The sequence below is a fragment of the Auxenochlorella protothecoides genome (assembly GCF_000733215.1).
Source record: "Auxenochlorella protothecoides strain 0710 unplaced genomic scaffold scaffold14, whole genome shotgun sequence".
NCBI classification, from domain to species: Eukaryota; Viridiplantae; Chlorophyta; class Trebouxiophyceae; order Chlorellales; family Chlorellaceae; genus Auxenochlorella; species Auxenochlorella protothecoides.
The window spans coordinates 81,612-101,724 of record NW_011934251.1 but is presented as its reverse complement, the minus strand read 5'-3'; the positions used below and the strand labels follow the sequence as shown (position 1 = coordinate 101,724).

Sequence of the window (20,113 nt, the reverse complement as noted above, 5' to 3'; positions counted from 1 at the left end):
GGGTTGGCGCGCTCGGCACACGCCTGGCCCGGGCAGGCGGCGTCGCGCCTGCTCACCGCCCGACACCCATGCTGCAGGGGCTCTGCACTGCTCACCGGAAGGCGCGCAGCTCCAGGACGGTGATGGGCTGGCGCGGCCGCCACCTCAGCCGGGCATCCAGGAAGCGCGGCGCCCAGATGTGGAAGTCGGCCAGCAGCTGCAGGACGGCGGGGTCCGCGGTGGTCCAGGCCCCCGTCAGCACCGCACCCGTGGCCAGCTCCAGGTGGCGGGCGCTGCGAGGGTCGTATGCCAGGGCCTGCGCTTGGTCGAGGGGCGGGGGCTGCGGGGAAGGGGGAGGGAGCCGGAGGCCGCAGCCACCGGGGGAGGTGTCCGTCACCGCCGCCGCCACAGGCCCCCCCAAGGCACGGCCACCCTGAGTTGCTGTCCAGGGGACATGCCCTTCTGCCCCGTCCGCCACGTGCCTCACCGCTCTGTAGCGCTCCTTGGCGTGGGGCCGGAGGAGGTCGTCCTCGGTGTGGAAGGCGGTGGGGAACAGCAGGAAGGAGCTGTCTGCCGGACGGAACACGGGTTCGCGCAGTCCACCCTTGCGGAGCAGGATCTGAGTTGGTTTGACGGGGAGTGGGTTTAGACCCTGACTCTGTCTGAACTGAGAAAAGCGATGCGTCCTCCACTGGGGCACCAGGCGCACCCTACCGTCTGGGTGCCGTCCCTGAGGGCCTCGACGACCGGCGCCCATTCCTTGAGGCAAGTGCGAGACCCTGTGACTGCCCTGCAATAGATTTCGTGCCGCTGGCTGTGAGGGCTCCGCTGAAGCTGGATGATGGAGGGGCGAGGCAAGGCGGGGCTTGCTCGTGGAAGGGTGGCACTGAGATGGGGAGAGGGCGCATGCATGCCGTCAGCGAACGGAATCCGGCCTGTGACTACTGCATAGGAAGGTTTTTCGCGTGAAGGTTGGGTCTGCGGCGTCGTCCTGCACCGCGATCAGCTGGGACGTTTACACTTCTTCACCGGGGTTTCCGGCACTCCGCAACGGAGAGAACGGGCCGAGGCTTAACGTCTCGTCTACGAAGGCACCGGATCTGCAGAGCAACTATACTCCAGGCAACAGTGGGAGCAAGGTGCGGACTCTGCCTCTTCTGTCGAATTCGGCCCCGTGATCTTTCCCCAGATGGCTCAGGCCCCACCCCAGCACATGACACAGTATCGACCCTTCCAGAGTCCGACTAGCCGTCAACGCAGCAAGCGATCCGTTGAAGGAAGAAGAATCATACTGTAAGAAGCGGGATCCGGTGTCTTGCGCGAAGACCGGTGTGGGCAAGTGACCCACCACCATGGAGCATATGTCTGCGCCTCAGCACAAGGGATTCTCGTACCAGAAGCGGAGGGTGGGCCGAGGTGGCGTACGAGGCTCTCTGCCCTGGATGTTCTCTCAGAACCGGAATGCAGCCCCAACCTGGTCCGTCAATAACCAGTCTTTGGAATGGCGAAGGTAAGGTGCTGCAGCAGGGCACTGGAGGCATGCATGTACACCTAGCCAGGGTAGAGGCCTGCGGCCCCAGGGTCCACTGTACACGAGACGCAACGTCTCGTTGCAATTCTTCCCAACACGCACGAGTCAAGATGGTAAGAGAGGTGGCTTGATGGAAACTTCAAGAAGTGAGTTGCTAATTATGTTCTATTGCTTTTGAAAACTCGATGTCCTTGCAACTGTCAAACACACTTGCAAGCTCTCGAATGAGTTGCCAACCTAAGGCTGCCAGTCAAGGACGAAGGGTGACCTTCAAGGGCCATTAAGCATGTCCTTCCACTCCATGTACACATTCATATGTCTTCGTAATGATATCTGAGACGTCGGTGTGACCTTGGGTGGGAACAAAGGGCATGTCGGGAATGTGCGAGAATATCGAGTTACTTCAGCAGTTTAGGGTTTATGTTTGCCATCAGGACACCAAGCTGTTAACACCTCAAACAAAAGCTCCTTTACAGACCAGGTTATAGTGCAGTCTGGAGCTGAGTGATGACGGTCGGCCTCTCAGACTGCGTCAGCCTTGCGTCCTGTAGTGCACGGACTGGGGCGAGCTCTTCTCGACATCCCATGCCCTTTCAGCCAGCTTACAAGTAATCTACCGATATCGATGTGTCATACACCAGCTTCCAATGCAGTAACATGCTCAGATTCTTGCATTCTAGGTCGCAATCAACCCTCAGATGAACCCGCAGCACCAGTTGGTTCATCCCATGCACTCCCCTCCCGGATTGCGTTGTTGATACCCCTTGTCATGCAACGTAAGACATGCCGCAGGTACCAAGGTTCGACATTCACCAGTCCCTCCCCCGAGCCCACTACAAGCAATTGTTAGCATTTTAATGCCGTCTTGCGACAGTATGAGGACCTCTTGGTTTTGGGGTACAATCCTTCTCCTTGCCGGCGCCGTGTCTGTACATGGCATCCAGTACAACCTCGATCATAGGTACGCCGCTTTGATGGGGGGGTTGTAGGGCGTGCGTTATATTTGTAATGATTCGGCCCCCCTGCGAGGCCTGGGGAGATGCGCCCTCCTCCCGAATTTGGAGATTTGGAACATTCTCCCGCACATGGTAGCCGCCGACGACATACTCTGAGAGCCTTTTTTGCACGTTTCATTCCTGCAGGAAACTTCTTGGTTCCGCTTCGGTGTCCGGTAGCTCAGATGGCATGGTCACTGGCATCGTATTGTCCGAGGCGCGTGACTACGCATCCTCCGGCTCGGTCTCGTCGTCGGCCTCGGGAGTCGGCGCTGCATCCAGCGCCAGCATGACCGCATCCTCCAGCAAGACTGGATCCACGGTGACCGGCGCAGCCAGTGGAAAGGTGCGTGGACAATGGACAAGATTCAGATCACTGATGCACGAGCCGTCAAATATATAGGGTCAACTGGAGTGCCGAGTAGCAGGTGCTCTGCTTGGAGTCCCGTGGAATGAGAGGACGATGATTGTTGCACAGCGCTCCTTCGACTCATCGTCCGTCAGTCTTTCATGCCTGTGTAGGGGAGCGCTGCCGGGAACACTCCAGCACGTGCTACGGCAAGCCTTACGGGAACCACGACTGGGCCCCAGGGCATAGCCACTTCAGCCTGGACCGCCGAGGCCACCAGTGCGTCGCCTGGGGAGATCGCGGCCGGTGCCCAGGGATCCTCGACCCAGACATCTGCGGGAGGGGTGGTGAGTCGAGGGTCTTTGATTGGGATTAGGAGGGAGATATCTGATACCAAGGAGTGAGTTAATTTAATGTGGTAATTTCCAATATGTCGCAGGTGTCGGGAGCCATCAGTTCTACGGCACCTGGCTCCGCCAACTCTGAAGCAGGATTTGCCTGTGGGACTGGAGTCATTGAGCTGACAGGCTCTGCAGGAAGCGTCGTGGGAACGACGGCTCCTCCGAGGCTGTCTCCCAGCCCCAGCCCATCTCCCAGCCCCAGCCCCTCCCCCAGCCCAAGCCCGTCTCCCAGCCCATCTCCCAGCCCCAGCCCATCTCCCAGCCCCAGCCCCTCCCCCAGCCCAAGCCCATCCCCGTCGTCTGTGGTCCTGTCCCAGAAATCTGCAGATGCCTGCGAGGGAGGTGTCACTGTGGACAGCAATGGCTACTGGACCTACACAAACAGCAAGAAGTCCATCCGTGAGGTCAAGGTGATCAAGTATGATCCCAACCCAAACAATTACAACCAGGAGATCCTGTGCGGCGTCAACTACGCGCAGCAGAAGGGCCTGTGCACGTCTGGGTCATGGAAGATCCCCGTCCAGTATGGCTACAAGGGCTGCATGATGGTCCAGATCGACTACAACGGCGGCTGCAACTCAAAGGACCCCGTCTTCTGCTTCAAATGAGCAACAAAAGGCAAGCTGAATACCCAATTCCATAGGCCGTCCTCCACAAGGAAGCCAATATGCACATGGATATATACACATTAGCACTTGCTGCCCATATCAAGCCTGCATACATAAATATTTACATGTTGTCTTCCTAGCATCTGCCAAGCTCTGGAAATGATATTCCCTTGCAATTACTGGTCTACAATTTGCTATTTTCTTTTCCTATTCCCTCCTGGAAGAGTGCAACACTTGCCCAACCTTACTGACGGGGCCTTGAACATTGCATCAATAAGTGTGTAAATTTTGAGTGCAACCCAGCAGATAGGATGGGCCAAAGCTGGCGGCTGCAACATAGACTATCAGGTCAGTTTGAAGGGCAAGGTGCTTGCTCTTCCACGGCGTGTCTCAGCTGTCACACAGAGCGCACCATGGGTCGAGACTTAACCTCTTTCGGGTATGGTGATGCAAAGAGTGGCCAAACTCCTGATGCACAGCTCTACATTATGCCTCTCAGGGTCATCAGCCCTTACAACTCGTCACCCTTGGTAAGAGTCATCACCAAGGGGAGCGTTGCCCATCGCACGAAATAGGTATCACCCAAGCGCAAAATGCGTGGCTTCTGGCAACTCTGATGTCAGGTCATTGCACCTTATTTCCTTCACCAGGTTTACCGAAATTGCGGGTTTCGAGGAAAACGGCGCGAAATTTTCGGGAAAATAACATTTTCGAAATTCGACTCCGAAGTTTCGTGCTGATATGGCAGTGGCCCACGGGGCTGGGCCCGCCCAGCGCACAGTGAGGATGGTTTGGGCGGGCTAAGTCAGTGTGTACACAAGCACTCATGTAATCTGAAACCAACCCCAAAGGTTGGCAAGCAATGTGCAAGTACCATGAAGACATTTCAGAAGCTTGCCGCAGAGGCATTCGAACCCGTGAATGAGGAGGTTTGCAGTAGCTGCAACAAAGTTGAGTGCCGTTACTACAGGCGAGGAATTGCCGCAAATATTACGAGGCAAAAGCAACACTTCTTGGGTGGAGCTAATGTTAAGACTTGCAGCAAGACTCCGGAAGCGCTCTTGGTGGCAGTCAAGCGTGTCGAGCAGCTCAACACTCCATGCAAGCGCAGTCACACATCCATGCCCTCGAGAAGTTCAGTGGCCGACAGTTCAGAACCTCATAGGAACCCTGATCGGCAGACCAGAATTACAGACTTCATGGGGAGCCGAAGTGCAGCACAGGCCAGGCGGTCAATCGCACAGTTTTCTATCGTCAGGGTGTGCCCTTTTATCAAGGTAACGTGCCAATCTGAGCCCATTGCGAGGGATGCAAACAATTGAAGTCCACATTGACACAATCCACCTTTCTGTCTGCAGGTGGAGACCCCTGAGTTTGTCCAGATGGTCAATCATCTTGTTTGCACTGGGGGCCCCTTCAAGATTCCCAAGCAGGCAGATCTGCGTGAAGAGATGCTGGCTGACGAGGTCCAGTTGATCAATGACAGCCTGATCCCCACCCTCACCACTGAGAAAGAAGAGGTGAAGTGCCATCCATGCGGACTTGATGACTACATTTCTGCTCGGGAGTCTTTCAGAGGTATGTTTCCCTCCTTACAAACTTGCACAGTAAAAACTGTGCAGGGCATCGCCCTTGTGATGGATGGTTGGCAGGACCAAGCCAAGAAGCCCTTATTGAACTTCCTGGCTGTTACAAGCAAGGGAGGGCGCTTCATCAAGAGTGTGGACACTGCTGGCAAATGCAAAACTGCAGATTGCCTTGTGGAGCAATTGGAAGCTGTCATCAAGGAGATTGGGGTCGAGAATGTGCAACTAACCCCCCCCCCCCCTTTCCCCCCCTCCCATCTACATTCACAGTACCTGCAAGAATACCAGGAGCAGTACATGTACAACGAGGTTGCTGCCGTGCCAACTCCCATGGAGGCATGAATGTGGGGAGCATGCAGCACATGCAAACCGACCGACACGACAATCTACAATCATGAGGAGTAGCTCAACGACAGCAATGAAGCGTTGGGCAATCAGAGTATACGGTCCACAGGGAGCAGAGCATGCTGCAGTTCATTTATAGGTTGGGGACCCGTTGAAAAGCAGGAAAAAACAGTGGCACCTTGCAATGCTGGGAATGCGTGGGTGAGACTTTGCAGAGCATGGCGATTTTGACCGAGACAGTCCTTCCCAAGAATAAACCTCTGCGTTGCTCAGTATGTGGCTGCCAGTTTGGGGTCGTCCTTGGCAGCCACCTCGTGCTGACGGTAGACTGCATAGCAGAGGTGCGTGGCATGCAGCCAGGCATGCAGGTCCGCCAGGCGGGCAAAGGCCGAGGTGTCCCTCTGCCAGGTTGCGACAGCAGCCTGCTCCTTGGCGACGCGGGTGGCCAGCACCTCGGGGTCAAACAGGCCCTCGTCGCTGGCCTCGTGGTAGGACAGCGCAAAGGGGCCGCCGAGAAGGGACCTGGTCGCCAGGCCGTAGGTCGTGTCAAATATGGCACGCGCTCGCGGCATGTGGAATGCGCTGGTGATCACAGCCAGGCGTCTGTGGCGGCAGGGGTGGAAAGGGCGCCATATGCCGCAAGGTGCAAAGTGAGCCTGGGGCCTGTGAGCTCGTTCGAGCGCTTGATGAAGAAGAACATCCTCCGGCACCTTGATGCTGGGGCAGAGCAGGCAGAATCTGCAACCATGGGATCATACAGAAACAAGACAGCCGATCACATGTGCTGGCCGATTCTGCGGTGTGAGATATCAATGCACGCACCTCCATCTGGCAGGAATGGCATGAATGGTCAGGCTGAAGTACCCGTTGCCGACCGTGTCGTAGCTCTGTCAGTCGTGGGAGTTGGGTGGGGCTGTCTCTATTACCATTGAGGGAGCCGGGCTCTGCTTGTATATTAGAATCCGCAACCTGCATGTACTCAGTGCTCAGCCACAAACAACTCTGCCTACACACCCTTCCCTGCTATACATCACTGACTCACGCTGCATTCCTTAAGGAGGCTGTTGGCAGGCAGACCCAGGCCCAGCATCTCGTCTGCATAAGCCGTCGCTTCATGAACTACTGCACCCTTCTTGGTCACTACCGCCGGTTTGTGTGGCGTGCCGGCACCCAGGAGCAGCACGGGTGGATAATGATCACGGACATGCCGTCTCTGATCCTTCCAGATGTCTGCTGCCAGCTGAAGGCGCCGAGTAGCCCAGGGAGGTACCTTGCCATCCTCGTGTAGGCCCCCTCCTAGCACGAGTATGGCATCCAAAGGCCCTGCATCTCCATTATTTGGTGTACTTAGACTACAAACCTTCGTGGCATGCCTCAGATGCCATGCTACACGATTCTGGGTGCCGTACCGTCCCAGAAGCTGTAAGGGCTTGGCGCTGGTTCTCGCTAAAAGAGGGTCTGCTCGCAGGACCAGCATATCTGCATGTAGTCCAGGCTGCGCGACCTTCAAAATTCTTAGTGTGTGCGAGACAGATCGGCCAGATCATGAGACATGTGAAGATGCAGTTCGCACAGGCGTGCGACAAATGTTCTGTCTCTCCCTCGACATGCTGCGGATGCTGGCCCCACCACTTGAACTGCCCTCGGGCAGCTGGGATCCAGGTTCGGCATCCTCGAGATCAACCCATGGTGCAGGGACTCACGAATTCCCAGGCCCTTCATACCCAAAAATCCGGCATCTGTGAGGCAGCACTCGCATGTTGAGGGCCATTGAAGTTGCCAACCTCGAGGACTCACACCCACCGGGAGTCCGACACGACCAGGACGTGCATTAGGAGGTTCGCACGGCTCAGCGGAGAGGCACAACACCATCCAGAATGGAATCCGAGGAGACCAAGAGCCTCGAAGATCCCCGCCCCGTTCTCCTCGTCACGACGGTGGACATTGGGGACGGTGTGACAGGCAGGGTCGAGGTCCGGCTCGGTGACGACCCCGAGGACGCAGCTCGAGCTTTCTGCGCCACCAACGGCCTCCCCGAGTCCGTTGTGCTGCCATTGACTGCCCATCTACAGTCGAACCTGGATCTGGGCCCGCCCAGCGAGCAGGTTTGTGGAGTGTTTGAACTCTGGCACCGCATAAGGCTGCCACAAGCTTGGAGGGTTCGGGAGCGGGGGCGGCATTACGTCGACTTGGATGCTTGTTTGAGCAGAAAATTAAGATGAATCCTGCCTGGACATCCCACAGGATGCCGCGACAGGGAGCGTCGCCCCCGCCCAGGCCATCTCCTGGGCGGACGGGGACGTGCCGGCGCAGACCCCGCGCGACCCCCTGTCCCAGCAGGATCTGCACTGGGCCCGCCCTCCCGGGCAGGGCTCGCCCCCCCCGCACCCCGACGCCGGCGCCTCGCGGGGCACCGGCGGGGTTACCCCGGCGTGGGGCCCCGGCAGCAGCGCGCCGCCGCAGGGAACCACCTCCTGCGTGCATGAGCGGCTGTACCATGAGCACTTCCGGCAGCAGCTGAAGCTGGAGGAGGCGAGGCGGCTGCGGGACCTGGAGCTCCAGCTGCGCATGGCCCAGGTGCACCTCGACCCCGTGAGCCAGAGCCTGTCGGCCGCACGCACGCCTGACGGCTACACCAACTACGGCGAGAGGCTGTACGTGGAGGGCCGCCTTGAGGCGCTGAAGAGGGAGCAGGCGGTGCGTTGCTCGGGGGCTACCGTTGGGAGGGGCCCGTTTTAGGCTGGGCGAACTTGGAAAGGGGACCATGCAATGAATGAATGCATTTGCGCGTGAGCTTGCCCCTTTCGAAGTGCCACGAATACGATCCGTCCTTCATCAGTACTCACGCCACCTGGCTGTCACCTCAACACCTCAGGCTGCGCGGCGGCGCGAGGCGGAGGAGGCCGCGCAGCTGGAGTGCTGCACGTTTGTCCCCGAAATGTCCCTCACCGCGGCGGCGAAGCGAGATCGTGAGGCGCGCATGGGCTCCCAGGGCCAGAGGTCCCATGGTCCGACCCTGTCCTCCAAGTTCGAGGTGAGGCACTGAGCAGGAGGCCATTAGAGTTGTGTATTGGTACATGGATGCTGCTGCAGGCACCATGGTGATGGTTCAGAGGATGTGGGGTAAGGACACCTAATCGCCCTGCATCAAGGGAGTGCTCACGTACTGGCCATCCCCTCGAGCCACAATCACAAATGGCACCAAGCAGTCGCGCATGGCCGAGCTGAGGCGCGCCAAGGCCGCCTCGGAGGTCAAGGAGTGCACCTTTGCGCCGACCCTGAACAGGAGGTCTCAAAACCTGACCTCCCATAGATCCTCGGCACTCAAGGTGGGTGGGGACTGGCGGTGCTGGGTGAATTCGAGAGCTTGATAGGCTGGACTCCTCGCTGCGTTCCCTGAGACTCATGCTCCATTCTTTCCACCCACCCCGGCACAGGAGGCGGGGGTGCAGTACTACGACAGGCTGTACCTGGAGGCGGAGCGCCGGCGGCACAAGCTGGAGGCCGCGGCCTTAGAGCTTCCCGCCCAAGTCACCTTTGCTCCCAAGGTCCATTGAGTTTGGGGAAGGAAGGAAGGTGGCATGGTCTACCGGTCTTGAGAGGTCGGATTCTTGTACCAAGGTGTGCCAGCTCGCCAGCGCCTAGTCCTGAGCTCAGCATTCTATACCCACACCTCCCCTTGTCCCTTCCTCCACGCCTATAATCCCCCCCCAACAAAATCATGCGTCATCCAGATCCTGAGGAGCAGCGTCGTGCTGCGCCGGCTGAACTCGGGGCGTGCGGACGCCGAACTGGCGGCCACCTGCCTGGGCCGGCCGCCGCGCGTGGAGGCCCGCCTGCTGGAGCGCGGCGAGCGCTACGCCGCGCGCGCCGAGGCCTCCCGCGCCGCGGCGCGCTCGGCCCTGGACCCCGCCACGGGGCGCCGGCTGTTCGTGCCGGAGACGTGCCGCTCGCCGCGCGGCGGCCTGGGCGGCGTGCGCGGCGGCAGCATCGGGGAGCACCTCTACGGCGTCGCGGCGCAGCATGCAAAGCGCGCCGCGGCCCAGGCCGAGGCAGAGCGCCGCCGCGCCGAGCGCGACGCCGCCAGCACCTTTGTGAACGCCTCCTCCCAAGTGCGTGTGTCACTGTTGGGGTGTCCAATGGGGGGACGAAGAGTGCTGGGAATGTGGGAAGGGGGGGAACAGCATGGGTGGATTCGATGGTGTGCCGACCCAGGGAATCCCCAGGCACCATCGTCGGAGGGTCCCAGCAGGTCACGCTGCGTGGCTTGCTGGTGCGAGGGAGCGTGGACCGAACCCTGTCATCCACATGACCACCTCCATCCAACCCCTTTCCTCCTCCTCCAACCCCCTTCCCCCCTCCTCCAACCCCCTTCCCCCTCGCAGCGCATGGTGGAGGCGCTGAAGCGGGAACGATTCGGGTCCATCTTCGCCTACCTGGCGGGGGATGACGCGGCGGACGCTGACCTGGACCTCTGCGCCGTCGTGCAGGTGGCGCAGTGGGTCGTCTTTGTTTGGTGGGGGGTGGGGCGGCGCGGAACGGTTGGGCTGGTCCGGTGGGACAGGGATCGGGGCGTGTGCTCTGTGAGGCATGGAGACCTGGGGGGCGCCGGTGGCTGGGTTGCACACCCGGCTCAGATGGGCACCCGAGACGACACATGCCATCACTGGGGAACCAGAGATCTTATTGAATTCCGCGCACTTCCAATGCAACACCCTCTTTCTCTTGCTAGGATGAGGAGTTCATGGACACCATCGACCCAGAGGTGAGGGCCGACGTCGAGTACGCGGCCCGGCTCCTCCAGACAGCCGCCCAGAGCGACGGGTGAATGGGCTGTGATAGCATGTGGGGGTAGGGATGGTGGCGGGCAGCAGCACAGCCAGTGTTGGCAGGCGAGGGAGCGGCTCTGTGAGGACACATGGCGGCACATGGCACGGTGATCTCCCATCCTCCCTGATCACCAGCAATGGGAGCTCCTTGCAACCCTAGCCCCCTCTGAACCTGCAGGCCGGCGGATGATCAGGACACGGCGAGCCAAGGTGATGGGCAGCACCCGCTGGCCGCCAGCCCCGCCAGCCCCGACAGGGAGCTGCAGACCCCGAACGCCGCACCGCAGCGACGGTCCGCGCTTGGCCCCGTCTCCCTGGAGCTTTTCTGCGTGCTGATGGAGGAAGTGCTGGCGCAGACCAAGGGTGAGCCACGCCGGGCGGCGAGGGGTTGTGTGAGGATGGGGGGGTGGGATGTCCGGCCCGGACCAGCAGCATGAGTGCAGGTCTGCAGCCACCAGCACACCGACATTGGCGGACCCCCCGCATGCCCAGACTCTGACGGTCCATGATCCCCCAAGAGTGCCTGGAGACATAGAAGCACACTCTAAACCCCCACCCTACTCCTTGGTGCCCCAGGCATCGCGCGCACCTACCTGCTGCCCCTGGCACCCAGCCGCAAGAAGTTTGAGGAGCCCACCTTCCAGCCCCAGATCGATGCACGCTCCCAGGTGGGTCATGGGTCGGAGGGTTCTGAGGTGGGAGGCAAGGTGAAACGGCGCAGTCCAGCCGCTGACCGGACGCTGGACGCTGGAGCGAGCGGTGGGGCCGTGCTGTGGGGCAGGCTCCTGTAGCACCGCACCCTCCCCTCCACCATGTGCTCCCACCGACCAACGCCGCGGCGTGCGAAACCCCACCTCTGCGACAGGCACTGGCCACGCGGAGGAGGAGCGGCGCCCCGCCCGCCCACGAGAAGCTGTACGCCACCGCCGGGCTGATCCAGCGCAAGCTGGAAAGCAAGCGCGCCGCCGCGGAGGCGGCGCGCCTGAAGGTGGGGAGTTTTGGGGTGAGAGGGGAGGTGCTGCCGCTGTGCCAGCCTGCATTCTCTCAATGCTTCCTTGGCAGCCAGAGGTCCAGACATTTGATGAAGTTCCTTACCTGACTCCCCATTTCCCTTCCCGTCCTGTCCCACCCCCCAGGAGTGCTCCTTCCAACCCACCATGATCGCGCGAAAGGGCTCTGTAAACTCCAAGTCCGGCACAGCCCGTTCCCCCGGCGCAGCAAAGAAGGTGGGCGGTGCCTGTGCTGGGCATGTGCTCTGCGGGCTTGGGTTGGGGCACAGGATCCAGAGCTGCGGCAGCCCAGCGCGTACGACACCCATCGCCAAACTCTGCAGCCCGATGAGTTGGCTGATGCGCTGGAGGTGGAGATCAAGAGGGCCCTGGTCCGGCTCAGCATGAGTGCCGGGGTGGACGGCGAGAAGGAGGGGGAGCTGGCGCCCCTGGACACCATCCGAGCTGCACGGGCCAGCCTGGACCCTTCTGCCCTGTTTGGACCACCCTCCGTCCAGCCTGGGCGAGCTGCCCCGGACCTCAAGTGGTGCGTGTCATGAGGCTGGGGGAAGAAGGAGTGTGCTCCATGAGGGCGACGAGCGCCGGGCCGACGCCCCGACTTACATGCCAAATGCTCCTGGAACCCCACCACATTCCCCCCCATCTTCCCCTCCGCACTCAGGCTGGAGACCGAGAGCGAGACCCTTGTGATGGACCTGGCTGGCACCGACGACGTCGCCGCCCAGGATCAGGGCAGTATCATTGTCCAGGGCCAGAGCTTGCTCAGCCTTGCGGCTGGCCCCGTGCCCTCCCACCTCTGACAGTGCCTGGCCCCTGGTCGCATGACCCTGCCCCCATGCGTGCCTTACATCATGACGACAGCAGGGAGGGCTCATGGATTACCCGACGCGTCCCCCTCGGCCCCTCTGCATGCCTTCCCAAATTGTGACCCCAAACGAACGCCGAGAACCGGGTACCATCAAATCCTCAGTCAGACTCGGGCTTGTTGAAGCGCTCGCTCATCACCTCAAACAGCTGCTTGCCGTTGAAGAGGACGGGGAAGAAGTGGATCTGTCCCTCTGGACGCGTCTGGTCTTCCTTGAAGTAAACCAGGATGGGGAAGGACGGAAACCAAAACTCCCTGGAGAGGGAGGGATCAAACCATTGAGAGAAAGACGGGTTGGGGGTCCTGGTCATTGATGGACGCTCTTGACAGATAAAAGGCCTGCACATCATCTCTCACCAGTTGATGATGCTGTCGTAGCTCCAGCGGTTACGTCCACCCACAAACGCATTCTCTGATTCTTCCTCGTCCTTCCCGGTGAGCACCTGGAGATGGGCAGGCAAGAGGTGGTAGATTAAGCATTGCACAAGGAAGCATGACGTGTATCAAGATGATCACGAACCATCTTTGCCCTCTCAAGCAACCACACACCTCCAGGGCGTCTTCGTCAAAGACAAACTTGACGCGAGAGGCTTGCACGGCCAGAAAGGCACCCAGGAGGCCCAAACCTGCCGCCAGAGCCGTGTTGGATGTCGTGACCTGGGTCAACCCCGCTCCACCTGGGTATGAAGAAGAAAATGCTGGAGGAATATCATGGGAAGCGGCATGTTGACATTGAGTGTGCACGTTTCCCAACTGAGAAACACCCGTCGCCCCCACCCCATGTCCTCGCCTAGGAGTACAGCAGGAATGGCGTAGCTCGTCTCGGGGATGACCGTCTCGTACTTGGGCTTCGTGGCTGTCTTGGACCCTAGCTTCAGGAATGAGAATAACTGGGAGGGATACGATGGGGACGCGGTGTGATGGGGACGCGGTGTGATGGATTCGGGTGCAGGGCATGGTGCAGCCCACCCTTGTGCCATGGGCCTGCCCACCCGTCATATCGCCATGCATGCATCGTATACATGCAAGCTACATGCACTGGTCGTATTGCGCACCGCGGTGGTCTGCACGTTCCTCTGTCTGGGGCGTGGTGTGACTGCGGTGGGGAGACTGAACCCTCCATGCACCAGGCGTGGCTGCAAGCTCGAGAGCGCCATGCAGCTCTGTATCTTCGTCAAGAATCTCCCAAGAATTCAGATGGAAGAAGTAGAGGGTATGCTGACGGCTTGATCGGTTGGAGGGCGGCTTGATGCAAAATCGTGGTGCCTTGAGTGAGAGGCCAGCAAGCATGCGAGCCCCCAGGAAGGGGGGGCGTCCGGGCTCCCATTCCGGTGATCGAAAACCTAATGCTCGTCACGCTGTGTGCTTGATGGTAGCAAGGATGCGTGAGCATAACTCTTCCGTCGGGACACTAACTATTACATCCGATTGCTTGGCATCCATCTTTGCAGGGAGGTCAGGCTTTGGCGTGCCGGTGGACACCCTTGCAGTGCAGTCGGGCCATGAAGCTGGACTACAATATTCCTTCCGCATTCGTGCACAGTTGATCAGCACTATCGCTCATTCATGCTTTGATTATGTTGGACCCCGTGGAGTTCAAGCTCGGCGCCCAGGAGCTCGCACGGGCTTGGGCAGAGGTCTGCCCAGGCGGCCCCCTGTGGGAATGGGTCCCACAAATGACTGCTTTTGCATCCAGCAAGGTGGGCCAGGGTGCATCCCTGGTAGGCATACAGGAAATCTCGACTATAGTAAACGCAGTGCATGCAGCAAACGCCTTGCCATCCCCATCTTCATGACTCACAGGGCGGCGGCTACCTGCAGCTGGCCCGTGTTCCTGTGCGAGGAGAGGGCGGCTCGGTGGCCTTCTTCACCTACCACATCCTGTACAGTCCTTCTTACCGGGTTCCTGTCCTGCACTTCACCGCGCATGATTCAGGTGCCGGGGGGTGATGAAGGTGCTAGCTTGGCATCGATCCTGCCATGGGGCACCTACCTGCATGCAGCAGCCGAGTCGCAATGTCCACGCTGCACCCTACAGCTTCACCTGAGACCTGGATCGCCCATTCCAGACCCCTCTCCTCTGCACGACAGCTGGCGCCACCATCCACGGCCTAGACATCCTGCCCCACCTCCCGGGCCCCGCCGACGGGGATGCCTCCCCGCTAGACTCGGTCCTGAGCCAGGAGGACCACCCCTTTCTGGACGAGCCCTTCTTCCAGGTGCACCCCTGCGCCAGCCAGGACACCCTGGCCCTGATGCTGCGCGGTGCACGGGGTATCCCGCAGGGCACCTCACAGCTCCTGCGCTACATGATTGCCTGGCTGAGCGTGGCTGCCCAGCCCGTCGGCCTGGCCGTGCCCCTCTCCCTGCACCTACAAACTCAGCCAGGGCCTTAAGTGCCATTCTTTCTTTTTTCAAGTGCACACGGCTAACAACGGTCATGGCCGCACAGGATTCCAGGCCAGCACCTGGGGTCTGAGGCCCCCCTTCGCCGTCCAGCATCCAGTGCCCCTCAGGATATGAGGGCGAGCCAGCCGAGGGTGGTGTAGAGGAGGACCAGGGGGAAGACGGCCAGCGCGCGGCGGTTGGCGGGCACGGCGCCGCCGATGAAGGGGACGCTGGCCCAGGCGCACCAGGCGATGCCCAGGGGCACGATGATCCAGCGCGCGAGGAGGGAGGTGACGCCCATGCACACCAGGGCGACGACGGTGAGGGGGAAGATGCAGTAGCCCAGGAGGCAGAGGGACTGGAAGAAGCCGATGGTGCCCCCCAGCAGCACCGCGTTCAGTGTCAGCACGATGGCGCCCACCGACACCAGGGCGAAGACGAGCTGGGAGGAGGAGTGATGGGTGGGAGGTTGGGGGTTGGAGGGGTCAGGGTGGGGAACTTGCTCCAACATAGGCGATAGGGTCCCAAATGATGCTTCCCATCAATAATAGGCGCGAGGAGTTGCCACAATAATGCCTCCATGGGCACCACCGCAGAGACAAACCCCCCTTCCTCTTGCAAGGCCCCGCACCGAAAAGGTGGCCGACATGTCTTTATTAGGTCCGACCGCCAGGGCAATGGCTAGTGCGATTGTGAATACCTGCATGGGACGAGAGTTTCGTGGATGTTTGAGCGACTGGTGGACCCCATCAGCAGGGTGATTGGGGTGTCAAGGGTCCAAAGACTCCCAGTGCATTCCTGATACTTCACCACCTCAGCCCATTCATTCCGTAGCTCGCACCATGGGACCCCACAGGTCCCAGTTGCGCAGGGCCGCAGTCTGCTGGCTCCGATCCTTGAAGGGGAAGACCACCATGACCAGGTTCTTATAGATGCGTTTGAGGTCGCGCTTGATGGTGTCCCCGATGGGCTCGTCCAGGGTGTTGCTGGTGGGTCCATACCCGACGGGCGAGGCGGAAGCTCCCGGGCTGGAGGGGGCTTGATACCCGGATCCTGGAGCCGATGTGGATGCAGTGGCCACAGGAGGCTCCGCGGCGAACAGCTGCCATGGGGAAGAGAGGGGACTAACGGGAATTTCCCACTGCGGCCCTGCTCACAGCGCCCTTCAGTCAACAGGGAGCGACAGCGGCCAGGCCGGCGAGTCTCGCACCTGTTCTTCATCCCCTCTCGGATTTTGGCTCCCAAATGCCGCGGAATTGGAGGGAAGGAAGGACATGTGGCCCCCCACCAGGCAGCGGGTTCAAGTGATCTCAGGTGCTGAGGGGACTCGCGAGGTGAGTGAGAGTTTTTACGGCGCTGACGGAGATTGCCTGGATTTGCGGTGTTTGACTAGTATGCTGGTTTGTTGGATGGGCTCCCATCAGCGAAATCTTGCCGTAGACCACCGGCCCGGAACGCACCTCGCGCTTTCAGAAGCTAGCTGATTAATTCCTTGGAGAATCGGGCGGGTGCACGCCTTACACCATGGGCAGGGCACACAACGCTTTCAGGCCTTGTGGTGCAAAACCCTGATTGCATGCATCCTTCAAGCCATTCACTGTGTCTGAGGGAGGAGGACGCCGTAGCCCTCGGACCTGCAGGTGGTTAAGGGCCGCGTAAAGGAGCTTTTAGTGCTGAGAGATCAAGTTGTGGCAGCAGACTGGCAGGAGTTCGTTGGTTCCCGAGCCCAACTCCCCGCGACCGTCTTTGCCCATGCACGCTGACTCACTTCCTGCGGTAAACTATCTTGAGCATGCGGTCCGCAGAGTCCTGGAAAACGTAAAAGTCGTGGCCCACTGCGATTGGTGTGGGGGTGAAGACTTTGACTCCTGTTGATTCCTGCCATGCAGCACGGCACATGCTAGTGCGAGCTGGCGGCGCAGACCTCCACCAAACCCAAAGAAACCCTGCTCGCCTTGCTCCATCTGCACCACCGCCTCGCTGACGGTCAGCAGCTTCTCCATGAACACGATCTTCTCCCTGGCGGCCGACCGGCGGGTGAGGGGGGGGAAAGGCGTGAGGCCGCTGCCCAGGTACACGATACAGAGCACAGCCCTGCCCCCCACATACAATGCGAAGGGTTTTAGGCTGCTCGCCAGGCTCATCTCACACCGCCCATGGGGGCTTACCACCCCTGGCCATTGAGTTTATTTGAAGGCCGTCCTGAGTACTACCCATTCGCGCTTGGGGTCGCCAAGCCAGCGCCCCATCCCTTCCTCCGACCCTGACTCTCCCCCCCCCCCACGAAATACACATGATAATACAAAATCACACCTCACGATCTCCGGTAGCACCGGCGGCTCGGCGTTGAGGTCCAGGGTCTCCGCTGCCTCGTCCCCGTCCTCCGGCAGGACGTCGGAGAGGGAGGGCCCGCCCTTGCCGCCGCCCCTGCCCGGCCAGTCGCTGCGCGCCAGGGCCTTGCCCTTCAGCTTGGACATCTTGCGCCGCAGCTTGTCCACCACCAGGTCAACCGCGGCGTGCAGGTCGTCCTCGGTGTCCTCCACGCGCACGACGCCGTGGCGCAGCGTGCGGACCGTCACCTCCGCGGTCTGCTGGCGCTGGTGGTGCGCCTCCTTGCCCCGCCCGCCCACCGACAGCTTGATGTCCACCTGGTAGCGGTGTGTGTGTGTGGTTGGGGGGGTGGGGTGGGGTGGGCCAGAAAATCATCCAGGAGCCGGGATGCACGAAATGCCGTGAGTACTCCCTCTGACAGGACGGCCAGCGTGGCGGGCCAGGCAGCTACCTCTTTTGCCGCATGGGCGGCATGGTGCACTCGCCAGCACTCCTCACACTCCACACCCCCTTGACCAGGGAACGCTCACCCGATCCCATGCCCCCCCCGTCCAGCCAGCCAGCCATGAATGCGCGATCCGCCTACCTCCTTGACGGCGTTGTCGTACTTTTGCAGGGCCTTGATCACCTTGGACTCGGCATGCTGCTTCAGGGAGGGGGTCAGGGTGATGTGCCTGCCCTGGACGTTCACCTTGAAGGCCGTGGATCCGGGGGCATCAGAGGTCGAGGCCACGGTCGGGCAGGGGAATCTTGCGGGGCGGCAGGGCAGGAAGGGCCTGAACTGGCGCCATGCCGAGGAGCGAGCCGGGCTCGCGGCGTGTCGGGACGACGGGCCGACACCCAATCCGTCCCCAGGGATCCGGATGCACGAAGGGGAGAGCATTGTAGACAACATCATTGGTATAGAGAATCAAAAACTGAGCAGTATTCTTTACTAGAGTGTGAGGGCCTGCTGCCTGAGCCGGAGAGTGCCGCCAAAGGCCCGTGTGCCGACATCATCGCGATGTAGATTGCGTGCCGGGCCACCTGTGCTGAAGGCGCACTGCATCATTGAACGCTGAATGTTCTGATATTAAGCTGAGCAAAAATTCGGTCCACATACAGACTGCTGACGGTGATAAGTCTGTACACAAGTGGATCGAGTGAGTCTTCAGATTACAGGGAAAATCACCAGACCTGTCTACGATGGAAAAGGCCTCAGATGCGTGGGCACGACACCCACGTCTCTGCACGGCCCAACTGTGCATGCTGCATCCCGCCATGCTTTTGGGGGTGTTCCAAGTACCACAACGGCCACACACCAGCCACAGTGGGGTGACCAGAATCGAGGCAGCAAGACAAACTGCATCCTCTGCAGCTGTGTTGACACCAGACTCTCATCACCCTTGCTTCCTGATGGGCCCGCTGAGTGGTGTTGCGGCGACAGTTCTAGGCTAGCCTCAGTGACTAGCTGCGTACATCTGCACGCCAGGTTTCTTTTCAATCGCACTGCTGTGCTGGCCAATGTCATGCAGGATGACTTGGAGGAGTGCCACCAATGGCTGTTCCCAGAGCCTACTGGGCATCACTCGGCAAGCTTCTACTGGTGCACGATGGGCTCCTATGAGAAAACCTTGACCGCAAGTGAGTGGCTGTGCAAGAGGTCTAGGGAGCTGCAGCAATCAGGGATGAGCTGCATGATATCAATACTCTCCCCGACCTGCTGTCGGTGCCTTCGATTGTGCTTTCATCACAGAGGCACACAGTCACCCCATCACTTTTCGCCCATACTGGGGATTTGATGTATCCAATAACCTGCACGCTGACGCAGGGCGCATCTCGGCATCCATGGCCAGCACTGGTGGGAGGCGTGGGCAGGGTACATGCAGGTTTCAGACCTGCCACTCGGCATCTCACCTGGCATGCCTTCGAAGTTCTGGACCCTGAGACCCAAGGACTGCAAAATCTCATCGCCATGCGCCTCCTACATTACTACCTGCCCCGTGCGGTACTCTTGCATGCTTGAAGGATCCTCGCATAGAATGGCCAGCGTTGGTAGTGCCGACGGGGCCGAACCTCAGAGCCCAGTACTGCGATGCATTATAATCGAATGCATATCTTAAGCAGGGGTCGAGTCGGATGGCGGTAGATGGGAAGTTGGGCATGTTCCGGGGTGGCCGAACGGCGTGGGGTGGCCCCTCACAGCCGTTCGGCGCCAAAACCCATCACCCCGCTGGTGATTAGCTCTCGGGGTCAGGAGTCCCGGGCGAGTTTCGCCGACGCCTTACTAATTAAAAAAACAACTTACGGAAGGATGGACTTCAGCGACGGCTCAGACAGCTCGGATGATGAAATGCCCCCGATCTTCGAGTTGTAAGTGGCGTATGAACCCTGCTCATGGTTCTAGTGCTCCCACCCGACAGCCATGGGCTACGATACCATGCATGTAAATGATCGATCTTAGGTGCATATTACTTCCCAACTTTCAGCGCCATCCATAATGCCGTGGAGTCGGGCGACCTTGAGGCTCTGGCTGCTCTCCTGCAGCACTCCGCCGGGGAGTCGGTGGTGAGCGATCCGCATGGTAAATGGTGGCAACATGATCCTGTAGGTGCACCATGATATGCAGGTCCATGCCTGCACCCTGTTACCCGCTCGACAGGCGGAAGGAGCCAGTGTAGAGCCTGTGTCTGTCCCAGGCATCAACTCTCGAGATGCCGAGGAGTGCACGCCCCTGCATGTCGCCATCCTGCATGGTGCGCTGGTGTCTTGGGCTGGGCTGCCCCTTCCGGGCCTGCTCATGTTGCATCAGCTTGCATCCAAGGCGCCTGGGAAGGCCGTCTGGGCCTGACTATCGGCGTAGGGGTGCGGAAGGGCGGCTGTCGAGCCTTCCCCGCAGCTCAACGGTCACTCAGCG

At 60.2% G+C, this 20,113-nt stretch overlaps 10 protein-coding genes across 10 annotated transcripts; 5 read left to right on the top strand and 5 right to left on the bottom strand.

Moving 5' to 3' along the window:
• Positions 1 to 91: 91 nt before the first annotated feature.
• Positions 92 to 736, bottom strand: F751_1445 (hypothetical protein; the record flags this gene model as incomplete). Its single annotated transcript, XM_011400425.1, has 3 exons — positions 92 to 295; positions 467 to 598; positions 689 to 736. 3 exons carry the CDS (start codon positions 734 to 736, stop codon positions 92 to 94), a joined length of 384 nt encoding a protein of 127 aa, XP_011398727.1.
• Positions 737 to 2,695: 1,959 nt separating this feature from the next.
• Positions 2,696 to 3,863, top strand: F751_1444 (hypothetical protein; the record flags this gene model as incomplete). Its single annotated transcript, XM_011400424.1, has 2 exons — positions 2,696 to 2,851; positions 3,573 to 3,863. The coding sequence occupies 2 exons, from the start codon at positions 2,696 to 2,698 to the stop codon at positions 3,861 to 3,863; spliced, it is 447 nt and encodes a 148-aa protein (XP_011398726.1).
• Positions 3,864 to 5,245: 1,382 nt separating this feature from the next.
• Positions 5,246 to 5,791, top strand: F751_1443 (hypothetical protein; the record flags this gene model as incomplete). Its single annotated transcript, XM_011400423.1, has 1 exon — positions 5,246 to 5,791. The coding sequence occupies one exon, from the start codon at positions 5,246 to 5,248 to the stop codon at positions 5,789 to 5,791; it is 546 nt and encodes a 181-aa protein (XP_011398725.1).
• A 272-nt stretch (positions 5,792 to 6,063) lies between these two features.
• On the bottom strand, positions 6,064 to 6,884 carry F751_1441 (hypothetical protein; the record flags this gene model as incomplete). Its single annotated transcript, XM_011400421.1, has 3 exons — positions 6,064 to 6,397; positions 6,617 to 6,681; positions 6,837 to 6,884. 3 exons carry the CDS (start codon positions 6,882 to 6,884, stop codon positions 6,064 to 6,066), a joined length of 447 nt encoding a protein of 148 aa, XP_011398723.1.
• F751_1442 (hypothetical protein) lies at positions 6,069 to 6,383 on the top strand (the record flags this gene model as incomplete). Its single annotated transcript, XM_011400422.1, has 1 exon — positions 6,069 to 6,383. One exon carries the CDS (start codon positions 6,069 to 6,071, stop codon positions 6,381 to 6,383), a length of 315 nt encoding a protein of 104 aa, XP_011398724.1.
• Positions 6,885 to 7,643: 759 nt separating the features above from the next.
• F751_1440 (hypothetical protein) lies at positions 7,644 to 7,931 on the bottom strand (the record flags this gene model as incomplete). The annotated part of the gene is made up of 1 exon (XM_011400420.1): positions 7,644 to 7,931. The coding sequence occupies one exon, from the start codon at positions 7,929 to 7,931 to the stop codon at positions 7,644 to 7,646; it is 288 nt and encodes a 95-aa protein (XP_011398722.1).
• F751_1439 (hypothetical protein) lies at positions 7,672 to 12,433 on the top strand (the record flags this gene model as incomplete). Its single annotated transcript, XM_011400419.1, has 15 exons — positions 7,672 to 7,899; positions 8,039 to 8,491; positions 8,670 to 8,828; positions 9,004 to 9,123; positions 9,232 to 9,342; positions 9,529 to 9,618; positions 9,793 to 9,906; positions 10,180 to 10,317; positions 10,527 to 10,618; positions 10,802 to 10,986; positions 11,200 to 11,318; positions 11,489 to 11,626; positions 11,760 to 11,849; positions 11,957 to 12,159; positions 12,295 to 12,433. 15 exons carry the CDS (start codon positions 7,672 to 7,674, stop codon positions 12,431 to 12,433), a joined length of 2,379 nt encoding a protein of 792 aa, XP_011398721.1.
• Positions 12,434 to 12,599: 166 nt separating this feature from the next.
• F751_1438 (hypothetical protein) lies at positions 12,600 to 13,655 on the bottom strand (the record flags this gene model as incomplete). The annotated part of the gene is made up of 5 exons (XM_011400418.1): positions 12,600 to 12,753; positions 12,856 to 12,941; positions 13,048 to 13,124; positions 13,253 to 13,388; positions 13,554 to 13,655. The coding sequence occupies 5 exons, from the start codon at positions 13,653 to 13,655 to the stop codon at positions 12,600 to 12,602; spliced, it is 555 nt and encodes a 184-aa protein (XP_011398720.1).
• Positions 13,656 to 14,174: 519 nt separating this feature from the next.
• On the top strand, positions 14,175 to 14,894 carry F751_1437 (Ubiquitin-like-conjugating enzyme ATG10; the record flags this gene model as incomplete). The annotated part of the gene is made up of 3 exons (XM_011400417.1): positions 14,175 to 14,198; positions 14,302 to 14,434; positions 14,590 to 14,894. 3 exons carry the CDS (start codon positions 14,175 to 14,177, stop codon positions 14,892 to 14,894), a joined length of 462 nt encoding a protein of 153 aa, XP_011398719.1.
• A 116-nt stretch (positions 14,895 to 15,010) lies between these two features.
• Positions 15,011 to 18,100, bottom strand: F751_1436 (Protein YIPF6; the record flags this gene model as incomplete). Its single annotated transcript, XM_011400416.1, has 8 exons — positions 15,011 to 15,328; positions 15,518 to 15,586; positions 15,728 to 15,988; positions 16,505 to 16,520; positions 16,655 to 16,721; positions 16,811 to 16,905; positions 17,200 to 17,534; positions 17,804 to 18,100. The coding sequence occupies 8 exons, from the start codon at positions 18,098 to 18,100 to the stop codon at positions 15,011 to 15,013; spliced, it is 1,458 nt and encodes a 485-aa protein (XP_011398718.1).
• Positions 18,101 to 20,113: the final 2,013 nt, after the last annotated feature.